Here is a 14,248-nt window from a genome sequence, read left to right as displayed (position 1 = left end):
CGCCCTCCTGCTGCTGCGGCAGTCCCCGCGCCTTCTCCCTTTCCCCCTTCTTCGTCTTTCCCCCTTTTCTTTTTCTTCCTTTTCCTCCTCTTCTTCCTTCTCCTCTTCCCCCCCTCTTTTTTCTTCCTCTTCTTTTTCTTCTTTTCTTCCTTGTCTTCTTCTTTTTCTTCCTTTTCCTCTTCTTCCTCTTTTCTCCCTTTTCTTCCTTTTTTCTTCTTCTTCCTCTATTCCTTTTTCTTCCTTCTTCTCTTCTTATTCTTCCTCTTTTTCTTCTTCCTCATCTTTTTCATCCTCTTTTTCCTCTTTTTCTTCTTCTTCATCTTCTTCTTCTTCCTCATCTTCTTTTTCTTCTGCTTCCTTGTCTTTTTCTTCTTCAAAGCTGCTCAGGACAAATCTTGCTTTAATACTAGCTCCCAGTCCAGGGGACGTACTGACAGTGCATTGGTGACTCCAGCTGCTGAGCCACTGGAAGGTTTGAGTACCCATATTTATGGCAGGAAGTCGTCTGGGATCAAGTGATCCCAGCAAGAAAAAGATCTGGACATTTTTTGGAAGAGTCCAGAGTAGGTGCTTGCACCACCTCTGGGGGGAGTCTGTTTCAGATCTTAGACACATGCACCAGAAAGAGTTTTTTCCTTATGTCTAGTCTAAATAGGCCTTCCTGGAGTTTGTGGCCATTAGACCTATTTATCCCTTGGGGAGCTCGGGTGAACAGCTGTACTCCCAGGTCCTGATGTACCCCTCTTATCTAATTGTTGGCTGCTACCAAGTCACCCCTGAACCTTCTCTTTTCCAGACTGAAGAGGCCCAAATCCCTGTCCTCCAGGCATTGGATCATATAAGTGGCTCTCCTCTGGACTCTCTCAAGCTTTTCCACATCCCTCCTGAAGTGGGGGGGCCCAAAACTGGACCCAGTACTCCAGCTGCGGCGTCACCAAAGCCGAATAAAGTGGGAGGATGACGTCCCTGGTTTTGCTTGAGATACATTGGTAGATGCACGCCAGAGTTTGGTTTGCTTTGCCAGCCACAGCATCACATTGGTGACTCATATTCATCTTGTGGCCAATCAGGACCCCCAAGTCTCTTTCGGTCATGGTGCTAGCACGCGTAGCACTGCCAAGCTTGTAAGTGTGTTGAGGGTTCTTCCTGCTGAGCTGGAGCACCTTACACTTCTCAGCATTGAAGGCCATCCGGTTTTGGTCAGCCCACCTTGAGAGCATGTCCAAGTTGATCTGTATTCCCAGCCTGTTCTGCACTGTGACCACCCTCCCCCATAATTTGGTGCCATCTGTGAAAGTTTTTGGTTCAACCTTAAGTACCACTAGCAAATTTTTGTCATATAAAGTAATTATAATAAATCTGTTAATGCGTACCACTGACAGGTTATCTGCGTGCCACTAGTGGTAGCCATGCAACAGATTGGGAACCGCTGAGCTAGAGAAATCAGAGAAGAAAGTAGCGGGGAAACTGCTGGGTAGGCCCATGGTAGTTACCCTCCCTCCCCACTCCATTTTGGGGTGGCCACTGAGCTTGGGGGGGAAAAAAAAAGAAGAGAAACCCAAATATTCAGTGCAAGCTGAGAGGAAATTCCTGATATTTCAGGGGGGAAACCATCCACGCCCCATTGTTCTCTTTTTGTGCGCCCATCTCTTTGTACATTGACAATGTTGAATAGTCTTGGAACCACTCTGATTTGCTGGCTTTCTGGCTTAGCAGGCACTGTTACTGGTATTCATGTGCATGTGATTTATAAAGTCAGGAAAAAGGTGGCAGTTGACATCCGATGAAGTTCAGGCATCCTGAGAATATATCTCTAGGAAAAAAATGTTCTGCAGTACCACAAGAAGAAACGCAGAACTCTAGAAGTCTTGGTTCAGATATGATACCTCTTACTAGACCAACTAAGAAATTGCAAAAAAAAAAAAAAATCATTGCAATTTCTTAATTGTTCTAATAAAAGGTATCATCTCTGAGATAAGAGTTCTTGAGTTTTGCATTTCTTTTTGTCTCAGACCAACACGGCTACCAAATACATCCCTGAAACACAGTACCACAGAAACTCAGCCTCTGCCCATTACTTTCTTGAGGCAAAGGCCAGACCTTGCAGTGGGCTCCACAGCCAGTCCCTTCAAGATCTATTGGAGAACTAGCTGCCTCAGGTTTTAACGTGGACAGTGAAGTGTTCTTGCCATTGCAGGTGGGATTGCAAGATAAATATATGACACTAAAAGTCGTCATTGAATAATCACAGGATGGAAAGTGTCAGTGATGATGAGTTTCTTTGGAGGTAGAATCAGAAAGGCAACCACCATCTGGTTGTCTATGCCAGACATTTTTAATGCAACAACTATGAATACTTCCCATTTTCTATCATTTCACTCTTAGATCTCAAAGGCATTCTAGAGATACTCAACTGGATCAAAGTGTCACCTTCATGTTTGATTGAATCACTGCTTCCCTGTGTATGGCCATCAAAAATGTCTTTCTTATCCTGAAATACCTAAGTTGCATGAATAACACTAATGCAGGGTTCTAATGTAAACTGGACAGTTCAACATAGCCTAGTTTATCCAGTCTCCCAACGGGCTTTGTGGAAACATCATTATAAGGAACTGTTACATCTAGACTGAACAAAGCACTCCAAAATGTGTCACATAGGAAACAATCCTAGCTTGTCTCTAAGGGGATGAAGTGGGTGCAATTTAGTAGGTTGGTTCCAATTTTATGAGTCTGTGATTTAGTGATGAGAGGGCCAGACTCCCCACTGATGCAAATCAGCAGGGTGCTATTTGGTGGGGCTATGCTAATTGACACCTGCTGAGGATGTGGCCCAGTGTCTGCTGTCAAAATTTCCTTCATGGAGCCAGTGTAATTTACACTAAACCAGAGACAGTCAAATAATGGAAAAGATGATTGGCGAATAATTACTGCATGCAAAAAAAAAATGAAGCCTATTATTTGCAATGAATTATTCAAGCAGCCCTGTTTAAGGCTCAGTCTCCGACAAATGTAATGGGGCGCTCCATCTCTTTCTTTCATACACATCCATTCACGCCTACTCCTGCTGGCTTCTCTCCAGCCAAGGTGCTCATAAAAAATGAGTTCCTTTTGGAATGCCAAATTGTTAGCAGGTGATGGATTTTGTAGATTAAAATGAGCACAATGAAGGTGATTGAGTTCAGAGAAATGTTGCCTCATTATTACCGTGACCCGATTTGTAATAATCAAATCGACACTCACTAGAGCTTAATTTGTCTGTTGCTTTTCCAAATTTGCAGTGTATAAGCATTTATTTTTAATGTCTCATTTTCTTTTCCCTTAACCCTTTTATTGTAACTTGGAAAACAAGTGAGTTATTTGAGTGGGGTATGAGGGGGAATGTAAAGGGTGATTTCTGAACGCATCATGTTTCACAGGATTTGTACAATCTTCATTGATTTTTGACTGTATAAAAGGCAGGCCTGCAAAAGATCAAGGTCAGACATTCAGGGACAGACAGCTGCCTCTAAATGAGGTCATTGCTCCAGGATAAAATCAGACTGAAGAGAGAGGTGGTAGTGGAATATAATACATCCTCTGTGCCCAGAATGAAGTGTGGATGAAGCATATTGCCTCTACAGTGATTACATAGAGGCTTGGATTCAGCCACAATGCACACATGCTATTAACACATTGTCTCATCGTCCATCTCTAGCAGTAGATGGCAGGGAAAGTGGATTAACAGGCTGTTCTTAGTTCTCAGAGAGCCAAGTCTCCAACACCTTTGGTGATCAGTGCTTGCTGCATGATATATCACAACCAAACAATGACTATAGTGACCCTTATTATTCCTTATCGTTGTGTTAATCAAAATTCCCTTGACTAATAGGTAAATGATTTGTAGTCACGGCTACTGGCACAAAGCATGCACACCATTTAAGTCCAACTTACGCCTTTGCAATAGGGGAATAGGGTGAATTTCAATTGATATTGCCATATGTAAATAAATATAAAAAATTCTTACAGTGAAATATGTTGCAGTGAATATTCAGAAAACACTTCACTACTTGATACTTTTTCTCAACTTGAAAAGATGAGAAAAAGGTTCCTGGTGGTAGCTGAAGATGTCATTTCAATGCCAAAAATGAGTTACGTTTTCACCCCAAACAACTGTTGGATAATGTGCAGCTCCCAGTGCTTTGTATTTAAAGCTTTTGGCAGCTTATTGGAGGGTCATCATTGCTATACAGACCTGGAGTGGAGCTCTCTTATAAGCAACTTATTGTGCATATCAAGAGATGTTTGGTCACTGATGTCACTGGGATCTGGTTAAGGTCTATACAGAGGGGTATCTATACTCTGCCAGTATAAAGGTGGGAAAAATATGTGATGTACCCACTGGTACAAGTCACTCTATCCTGGGGTAATGTGAACCATCAGAGAGTCAGGTGTAATTTTTGTCAGTGTATATATTGTGTGCTTGCTCCCCAGTCAATTTTTTTGAAGCAGCCTTTTGCCCAATGCACACAGACTATTACTGGCTTCCTGTCACCACATGGAGAGGCACTGAAAGACTACCTGTTGGGTACTCAGCACACCACTGTGGCTTACATCAGTGTAAAAACTGATATGAATGACATGGGTATTAATGTACTCACTAGCACTAGAGTTGCCATCCACCCTCCAGGAGGCTCTGCAGAAACTGAGCAGAAAAGGCCCATTTCTGGGATCACTTGCTAGACAGCACTTGCAGGACTCTGTAGGTAGAGCCGTGACCTTTGAATCGAACTGGAATTGCTTTATGCCTGAGCTAAATGCTGCTGATTTTGCAACCCATAGCCATCTTGTTTTTAATTTTAGAAGCAGTCTTATGAAACTGCCATAGATCTTTAAGAACTAAATAATTTAGAGAACATTACACATACAGAAAATGCATCCACATTTCACTCGCTCTAGCACGTTAGAAAGTTCCTTACCTGACACTGACCTCTTGTGGCATTAAAATAAAATGCAGTCACTACCCGCTCATTCAAAGCTCATAAGAATTAAGCTCTGCAGTGTTACCTTTTCAGCCAGAATCCCCAGTCCTGACCAAGCTCCTGTGCTCATGTGGAGTCTCAGTGAAGCCAATGGGCTGTGTGGGTGCAGGGATCTCTCTATGGACTTCATTCCAGGCCCAGGTCATAAAAAAATTAATAACAACATGGGAATGCACTTTTCATGAGCCATCAGCAGAAATAAGGTGCCTGGATATGATATTCTACTTTGATCATGACTAATGTATTATGGAGACAATTTTCAAAAAATCTTTAAGGAGATTTAGGAGCCCAAATCTCATTTCCAAAGTGATTTGGATATCTAATTCCTGCTGGCTTTTGATATGGGTACTTTGGCTCTTTGAATTGAGTTTGACTGTTATTTGGTCCAAACTGATGCGTATGCTTAAAAGAGAGCTTTTCCAAGGACACCTAACCCTTATTGGGAGACAGTGGGTCCCTAGCTGCTATGTGTGCCTTTGAAAATCTCCCCCTTACATTTTTGCACATTCAGGGTCATATTTGCAAAGCTGCCATATGTCTTGAATATAGATTTTCTTTATTAAGAGAAAAAATGACACCAATTTCCAGTGGGGCTGAGCATACGCAACCCTTGATACCACTACAGTTACGAGTACTTAGATTCTCTGGAGACGTAGGCCTCTCACTTTTTTCAAACTTGAGAGCATCAGAACTATTTCCATAACTTACAAAAGAAGCAATATGAGGTTGTTATTTGACCAATAAACATCCTTCTGCAGTGTTCGTGAGCCAAACATAGCTGCAAAGTAAAACTACCTCATTGATTTCAGGCCCCCAAGTGACTATAAAGTGAAACTGAGTTCATTGATTTTCTTTACCCAACTGGGAGAAATGGGTACAGTAATCAACAGGGATCCTGGTTTTCTCTGATTAAAAAAAAATCCCCAATTTTTGGTTTAAAAAAAGTAACCCCAAATCGACATTTTTCTGTGATTTAAATGAAACACCATATATATAGATATATCTATATATTCATTTAAATCACAGAAAAATGTCGATTTGGGGTTACATCATATATGTGGTATTTCATTTAAATCACAGAAAAATGGCGATTTGGGGTTACTTTTTTAATATATATACACATATATATATATATGTGTATATATATGGTGTTTCAGTTAAATCACAGAAAAATGTGGATTAGGGGTTACTTTTTTTAACTGAAAATTGGGGATTTTTTTAAATCAGAGAAAACCAGGATCCCTGGTATTCAAACATAAAAAAATCCACTGTTTTAACATGATTCTCAGGTGCTACCAACATCACAGATGAGGACGTATATACTGACAATATAGGGGTATGCAGCAATGCCTGTACCAACTCCCAGTGAAGTGAATGGAAGTCAATGGGGTTATCTTGCATACCTGTTTTCAGGGTAAGACCTGGAAAAAAATATGATGAAAATAGCATTTTGTTTGCTTGGCAATTTCATTCTTACTCTCTTCCGTAATAATGTTGAGGGTTTTATCTTCAGGAGTCTTTCAGACTTTCCTTATTCCTTTTGTTCTTCTTGCCCTGCTTGGTATTATTGTCCCTCCAATGCTCCAGTGGAGATCATTACTTCAGTTGTAAGCTCTTTGGAGAGGGGTGTGCCGTGCCTGCTCCTAGAGAAGGACAGGTGTTGGTTGCTGGGGCAACCACAAGGGTCAGCTGACCAGGAGGGGGCAGGGCCTGGCCTATATAAACAGCCCAGGCTGAGGCCCTAGGCAGTTCTTCTTTGGCTGCTGATGGAGTAGGAGCTTGGTTGAAGCATTGTAGCCTATTGAAGCTGAGGGCCTGAATCAGCTCCTGTGTGAGGATACAGGTTGGAGGAAACCCTGGCAGGGATTTGAGACGATAAGCTACCGGATGGTTTAGGGTCACCTTTCGGCCAGGAGGCTTTGTTTGAGTTATAGCTGGTGGGCTTGTGTTATTCTGTTTGTTTGCTTGTTTGTTGTTGCACCGGAGGACCAGGTGAGGCTGTGGGGGTGGAGGAGGCCTCATGGGAGCTCCCCAGTACTGTGTGTGTGCATCCTGGTGCCAGAGAGAGCACAACAATTTGGATTGAGGGCCAGGTAAGGCTGAGGCTGCCTGAGCTGGAAAGGGAATATAGACCCAAGGAGAGGGTCTGGGGGTCAGGCATGGCTAAGGCCACCTGAGCCCCAGTTGTGAGGAGCACCAGTATAGGCACCAGCAATAAGCCCAGAGGGTGCTTGCATTGAGCCCCAGTGGGGGCATACAGGAATAGGAGCCCCAGTGAGGGCATGGGCAATAGTAATTTGACTCAACAATGTCTAGTACATCTGAGAGGTTTGGGGTGTGATATATGGGGTGGTAGGAGCCACACACAGCCCATAAGGCTGGGGGGCACCAAATCAATCTACACAGAATGGGGGCCAGGATAAATAAGAGCACCATGTCCAAGGGACAAAAGGCAGCCTCCCTTATAATACTTTTGTCATCAGAGACATGGTGGGTGAGAATGAGGGTGCTTGATAGACATCTTGGCATGGTAGGGGGAGCCAGGAGAGATCATGGCTGCTCCTGGGTCCCTGCCCTGTGACAAGGGGGATCTTTTTGTTCAAGTCCAAGTATGATCCATGAGTCATCCTGGTTCATGACTGAGACTTCTAGATGCTACCCCCTCACCCACAGCCCATCCAGTTTTCCTCCTGCCCACTGAGGCTCCAACCTCTCCTCTGTGTGAACCTTAGATCTAAATCAACTCTCCTGAGAGGGAGCTTAAGTGGTAGGAGGTGGGGTTGTAAGAGTATTTAGAAGTTTGTTGACTTGTGGGTGAATGGGAAGGAAAGTGTGCCTGATGCATGCATGTACACATGGGCACTTGGGTAACAGCACTTATAACATGTATGTGCACAAGGTGATGTAATTAGAGCTGTGTAAATAATTCCAATTAAATATTTTAATCCATGAATCTAGCCTCATCTTCTGCTTGTGAAATATCTTTGAGCAGGTCACTATTTCCTCACACTTATTCATCCTTTCCTATTTGTTCAGGGCTTTGCTATGGAGATATTTAAGTCACAGGCCTTGTCTGGCAACATTTCTATGCTTTAAAAGCAAATCTGGCCCAGAAGTCTGGCCATGCAGATGCTCAAGTCACCCAGTAAATTGAAGGTATTCTCTCCTCATGGTGAAACTGAAGCTGGAGGAAGCGCATTCCTTCCTGCAGCTACAGCTGGCAGTCTGGTCATATACCTAACTTAGAAAAAAGTCCAAGGCCAGATTCTGCTGTCTCTAATTAGGTTGAGCAGCAGCTATCTCCCAGAGTGGTTCCACTGAAACCAAATAGGTCACTGAGTGTATAAGTAAAGGCATTATAATCTGGCCCTCAGTTCTGTCCTGAAAGAAGCAGACCTTGGGAAGTGAACCAGCAAGGACTGTTGTGCATTCCAGGGCACTGCAACCCATAAACACTACCTCTCACAGTAGCAGCAAGCAGTTGAAGAATTGGGCTCTTGGGGCCCCAATTCAGCAGAGCTCTTTAGAAGGTGCTGAATTTAAAGCACCAGAGAATAGTCCTGTGGATAGAGCTGGACCGGCTTATGTGCTTGGAGTTAAGCATATGCTTTAAAATCCCAGTTCATCCAAGTTTTTAAAACCTGTGCTTCACTTTAAGTTACTTTCTGATGGGTTACTTTTCAATTACATTTAGGCCTGGCCTATACTGGATGCAGCTATACCTTCATTAATGTGCTGAAGTTACTGCACATTAAGTTTAGTACTTAGCTAACCAAGTACCTAATGTGCAGTAACTGGCACTACTGCACAATAATGCTGGTGCATGGGTTTTTACAGACACTAACTGTGCAGTAGTGTATTAGCACAGGTTTTGCCTAGCATGCTACTGCACAGTGTTATTAGGTTACTGTGCAGTTGGCATCTCATGTAGATGCACCTACTGAAAAGTATTAGCTATATCATTTCAGGTAAGGGTGTAATTTTTTTTTTTAATTAAACCAGTATGCCAGCCAAAGTCCTAGCATCGATACTGTTCTGATGATAGAAAGGTGACTTACCCTGATAGAGGGTAAGAAAGAAAAGAAGAAAGAAATAGCCATATTGCTATAAAGCAGTTCCATACTGATAGAGCTTCATTCATCTTGGGGGGGTTTATATCACTTTGACTATATTGACCTAGTATAGACAAAACCCTGAGCAAAAAGGAGTCTTAAAATAGGAGTGAGTTGCATTTAATCTAAGAAACTCTTTGCAGTGATGTAACAGGGCCTTAGTATAACAGAATTAGGTGGCTAGAGTGCATAGTTGTTTAGTCATGTAAAAATGCTGATGAGTGCAGACTGGGATTTTCAGAAGCATGCAGGCACCTAGTTGCTACTGAAGTTGATGAGAATTAGGCACTTAAGTATTTCTGACATGCCTGCTAGGTGCCTATATGCATTCTGCATCTTTAAAAACCTGGCTCCAAGACTGCAAATGCTCTGCTTAGTACAGGCGGACTTAACTGTGGGCTTAAATTACGTGTGTGCTTGGAGCTTTGCTAGCTCATGCCTTAGCAAGTATTTAGGTCTCTGCATTCCCCCAGACTTCAGTCCTCAGGGAAATTTCTGCTTCAGTTAATCTAAAATTAAACTTGATGTTAACTTTGCATTAGATGTAGTATTATTTATCAGCCCAGTCGAGATGTACTGTGTGTATCTTCTGATTGCTTTTGAAGAACTTAATAAAACACTCCTTACAGTGATGCAGGACTAGAAGCTAGAGGGCTTTGATAAATTTAACATTAGCTTAATATTTCCATGGGGATTTAAAAATATCAGAGACTTTCAGGAATATTTGCTTGAGTTAAGTCATGCAATTTGTCATCCTTCAAAGAGATGCTTCTGCTCACACTCGCAGAAAGACAGAAATGTTTAGCCTAAGCTGTGCTCGTTAGTGGGCTAGTGATTGTATCCTGAAATGCACCTAGCTCTGGAAAATAATAGGGCCAGATCCTGAAGTCTTTGTGAAAGTCCTGGTCCTGCAAGGAGAGCTAGATGAGCAAATCCTAACAGTCTCACTGAAATCAGCAGGGCTCTTTGCTGGTGCCAAGTCCCACCTGGTCACCTCCAGCTACATTGCTCTGGGAGAACACAGGTGCCCTGTGTTCAAATGTAATTCATGGCCACTTTGCTGTGCCTTGACCCTGCCAGGGCTGGTGTGAAGGGGCCTTGGTGTCTGTGAGAATCAGACCCTTTGCTTTCACTCCTGCCATGTTGAAGTAAAACACTTTCTTATTGTGTCTATCTCAGATGCTTATAGGGCTCCTGTCACTGCAGCATCTAAGCTCCTCGCAACCTATTAAGGAATTATCTTCACAGCTAACCCCACTGTGATGCAGGGAAGTGCTGTGTTTCCAGACAAATGCTTGAGGGACAGGGAGACTAATTGACTTGTACAAGGTCACCTGGCAGGTCTGCAGTATAATGAGGAATGGGTCTCTGAACAGCTAGACAGAACTGCTGGCCCATTCTTTGTATTCCAGTTATTCATAAAAGGCCTAGGCAAGATCACATCTCTAGTGTGCAGGGTGCTGTACATCTGAGAGCCTGCAAGAGCTGGCACTCATCACAGGAAGCTTAATAGTTTCCAGCTTCTGGAGATTTGTCACTGATTTGGTGATAAAAGCACTTCTATGTTTTGTATTGCTTTTTTTTTTTTTTTTTCCAAGAGAATCTGGTGCAGAAAGCATCATCTTTCCACTTGGCAGTAGAGTCCTTGTTGGTGTTGGTTTGCAAATTCATAAGCCAATCACTCCTTTGGGATGGATAACTAGTGCAATGGGATCCTGACCTTGGGCAATAATCTGTGTGGCTAAAATAATTATTTTTATAGACATTGAGCAGCCAGAAAAAAATCTGACAAGTAGGCTAATCATTTCTAATGCTCAGATATAAACAGAGGACAGTGTCCAGGCCTTGGAAAAGCTAAATAAATACCCATATAGAAAACAAGAATATGCACATTGAAACCCAATGTTAGAGGACCCATATCTCTAGGGGTCTCTATATTCTTCCACAGAATTTGCCATTGGACCAGCCTTTGTTTCCAATTCCTGGTAGTTTTTAGTGGGTTTTTTTTTTTCTAATTAAGCTGTTTTATTTATTTATTTATTTTTATAGGAACATGCCAAGCCTCCACAGCCATACCACCTGCTAGATTTGATCCAGGTGAACTGTTGCATTGACTTTATTGACTAAGCATGTGCATGATTGGAAGGCTATGTGAATCCAAAGTGATGTTGTCTTCTTGAGTCTACAAACAACCGGCAGCAATGGCTTTCTGAGGTGAGAACTCATTCGCTCCAGGAGCTGTGAATTCTGAAGCCTAATTAATGGTTATTTCAATGTCAGCAACTTCTTGCTCACGTTTCATCCAACATATCCAGCTGATGTGCTTAGCACCAATTATGTGTAGGGACAAGGTGAAATAACATTGAAATGAATGTCAAATGACAACCATTGCTGCATGACTGTGGAATTTATTTTCAAATTTACTTCATTCAAAGAGAAGGAGGATGGTTCAGAAATGAAGGAGCTAATGCAGGACTTGCAAGACATGTGATCAGTTGTCTGTTCTGCCACAGATTTCCTCTTGTGTGACCTCAGGAATATTCCTTAGCCTTTGCCCCATTTTTCCACTTCCTGTCACTGCTGTGTTGGTTTGGTAATTTTTTTTTTTTCCATGTACAACATGAAGAATAAGAGCATGTGCTGTGGGTGCAGGTATGGTGGAATATGTCCTAGCAGGGGAATGCACTTTGAATTAAAAGACAGGTGCCTTTTCACAATATTGTCTATACTGAGGGTGTATTTTAAAATGCCCATTTTGTATTGAGAGGCACAAGCTGTCTTGTTCTTGTTTCTGTTCCAGTATAGTTGTTCTAAGCCAAACCCAGGTACTTTTGGGTAGTTATTCTTGAGGATATGTCTGACTATACAGTATTAACTTTGTTTCCTAGGGTGCTCCGGAAGAAAAAAAAAATGTCTGGAATACATTCGGTGAGCCAAATACCCATGCACCTCTCCTGGATTTTGATATGAACCTTAGGAATGAAGAGGTAGGTTTTAGTCTTGAAACTTTAATAATAATCTGTATAAGATTAATTTTGACCTTGGCACTCGGAGCCCCAGCAAATGGATAATGATTTGTTGCTTCTGAGACTGATGTAAATCAAGAACATTCAGCTTAGTCAGTGTTACAGTGTAAACTTTTTCCTTGCATGTAAAAAAATTCAATTCACACTGTGTGAGATTCAGCATCCATTGTTTGAAGAGCCCTGTAGTAACAGAGGCAGAGAGAGCAAGGTTGATTACAGACCCATTTCAAACAACTGCAGACTCTGCCCCATTGTTGAAATTTGGCATCCAGTTCAACCTATCATTGTTCCCAATGATACTTTACGTTTTCTAGTGTTTTTGTTCAGACTTGTTTAAAATCGGTGAATGCTTACATAGACTGTGCCCTGATCTAACAACTCACCAGAGCTCTAACAGAAGCTTTTCCTTATGTTTAGCATGCACACGTGTACATACACCTCATGTGCACAGAGCTCTGAAAATGTGGTTCTGAATCTCACATCAGGATGTGAATTATTTGCCCATCATCAGCTGCAGGAAATCAGCACCTACAAAAGTTAAAAAGCATCCTGCCTGCTCAAAGAAACCTGTTCCCAGTTGTATCCCTCAGGAACAATGAAGGTTGAGTAATATTGTGCACAGAGATTCTGAAAGTGTCAGTAAAATGCCTCGCCACAGAAGCATCAGTATTGACTTGCCTCTAATTTATTTTTGCAGCATGTAGAGGCATAAATCATTATGCCCAAGATTATTTTGATGTGGGCTTTGTGGTTAGTGTTTGCAAGTCCCTAAGTAACACATCATTCTAATTAGGTGTATGTAAATAGATGATTTAAAATGCATTAAGTTGCACCAAATGAGGGGATGGTATTTTGTCTTTCCCAAAGTACTGCCATAAATGACATCAGTCAGTTCCAGCCATCCTACCTGAAGTTTTATAGCCTTGATTTGGGTCCCAGTGGGCAGTATTCCTCGCCACCACAAGTTTCACCATCTGTGGCAGCAGTTGGCATCCTTTAGGGCAGCTTAGCAGAGAAGCCAAGGAGGAAGCGGGCTCTGGAGGCAAACCTATGTACCCACTTCTAGAGGCAGTGCTTTGAGGTGGGGCTGCGGTGGCACTGGAGGTCCACTGTGCCCTTGCCTGGTGGGTAGATCACATCCCCTGCACTGTTTCCTCTCCCTTTTTTCTTTCCCATACATGTGTCCGGTGAGTGTGGTGCCCTTGCTCTGCCTGTCTCTAGCACCTTTCTCCTGCCCCCATACTCACTTGGCTTGCAAGCTCTTCCGAGCAGGGACCCTGCTGCCCTGCATGGGAGCCGGGGCGGGGGCAAGGCCCCTTCCTGGTGGCCGGGGACCCTGTAACAACCGTTCAGCCTGCTCCCAGCGCAAGGGAGCCCCACACCTGCCCCTCCCTCCAGCTCCCGGTGGAGCTGCCGGCCCTGGAGAGGTGCCTGGGCGGCCGGGCAGCGGCGCCGGCGGAAGGAGAGCGGCTCCCCCGGCCTCGAGCTGCTGCAGCTGCGGCTGCCGTGTCGTCCCGGCCGGGCAGGGCCAGGGGCGGCCGCGGAGGCGCATGGCAGCGCGGGGGGAGCGGCGCTGGGAGCTGGTGCGATGGTGAGTACGGCTGGGGTCTCCCAACTTCTGCCCTGGGGGGGAGGGGAGGGGCTTCAGGACTGGGCTGAGGTCCCAGCTGCTGCCCGGGGGGGTTCCAGATGTTGCCCCGGGCGGAGGTTCCAGCTGCTGGCGGGGAGCTCCAGATGTTGCACTAGGTGGAGGTTCTGGCTGCTGCCCGAAGTGGGGAGACTTCAGATGTTGCATGGGGGGGGAAGCCCCAGCTGCTGCCCTTGGCGGGGGGGCAGGGTTCCAGATGTTGCCTTAGGAGGAAGCCCCAGCTGCTGCCCTTAGGGGGATTCTAGATGTCCTGTTGGGCAGAGGTTCCAGCTGCTGCCGGAGGCTGGGGGTGGGGATCCCCAGCAGGTGCCCTGGTTACAGGGGAAGGGGAAGTGCCTCAGCCTCCTGGCTGCTCAGTGGCACTTTTTGGGGGAGGTGTGGGGATGTGTGTTTGGGGGGGGCTCCCAGCTGCTGTGGTGTGAAAGGGGCTGCGTTTGGGGGAGA

The 14,248-nt window shown here is 44.1% G+C and overlaps 1 protein-coding gene and 1 long non-coding RNA gene across 2 annotated transcripts in view; both read left to right on the top strand.

Moving 5' to 3' along the window:
- LOC109317095 overlaps positions 1–10,434 on the top strand; it is a 74,760-nt gene extending 64,326 nt beyond the window's left edge. Inside the window, exon 3 of the long non-coding RNA XR_002102973.1 lies at positions 10,310–10,434. This is a non-coding gene — a long non-coding RNA (uncharacterized LOC109317095). The remainder of the gene's footprint in view (positions 1–10,309) is intronic.
- A 3,243-nt stretch (positions 10,435–13,677) lies between these two features.
- Positions 13,678–14,248, top strand: part of RAP1GAP2 (RAP1 GTPase activating protein 2) — a 245,022-nt gene continuing 244,451 nt past the window's right edge. Inside the window, exon 1 of the mRNA XM_019545554.1 lies at positions 13,678–13,747. Coding sequence (XP_019401099.1) covers positions 13,707–13,747 — 41 coding nt within the window. The 5' untranslated portion in view covers positions 13,678–13,706. The remainder of the gene's footprint in view (positions 13,748–14,248) is intronic.

Source organism: Crocodylus porosus, unplaced genomic scaffold, assembly GCF_001723895.1.
Source record: "Crocodylus porosus isolate Cpor-Errol unplaced genomic scaffold, CroPor_comp1, whole genome shotgun sequence".
Lineage (NCBI taxonomy): Eukaryota > Metazoa > Chordata > Crocodylia > Crocodylidae > Crocodylus > Crocodylus porosus.
This window is presented reverse-complemented; position numbering and strand designations above follow the sequence as displayed.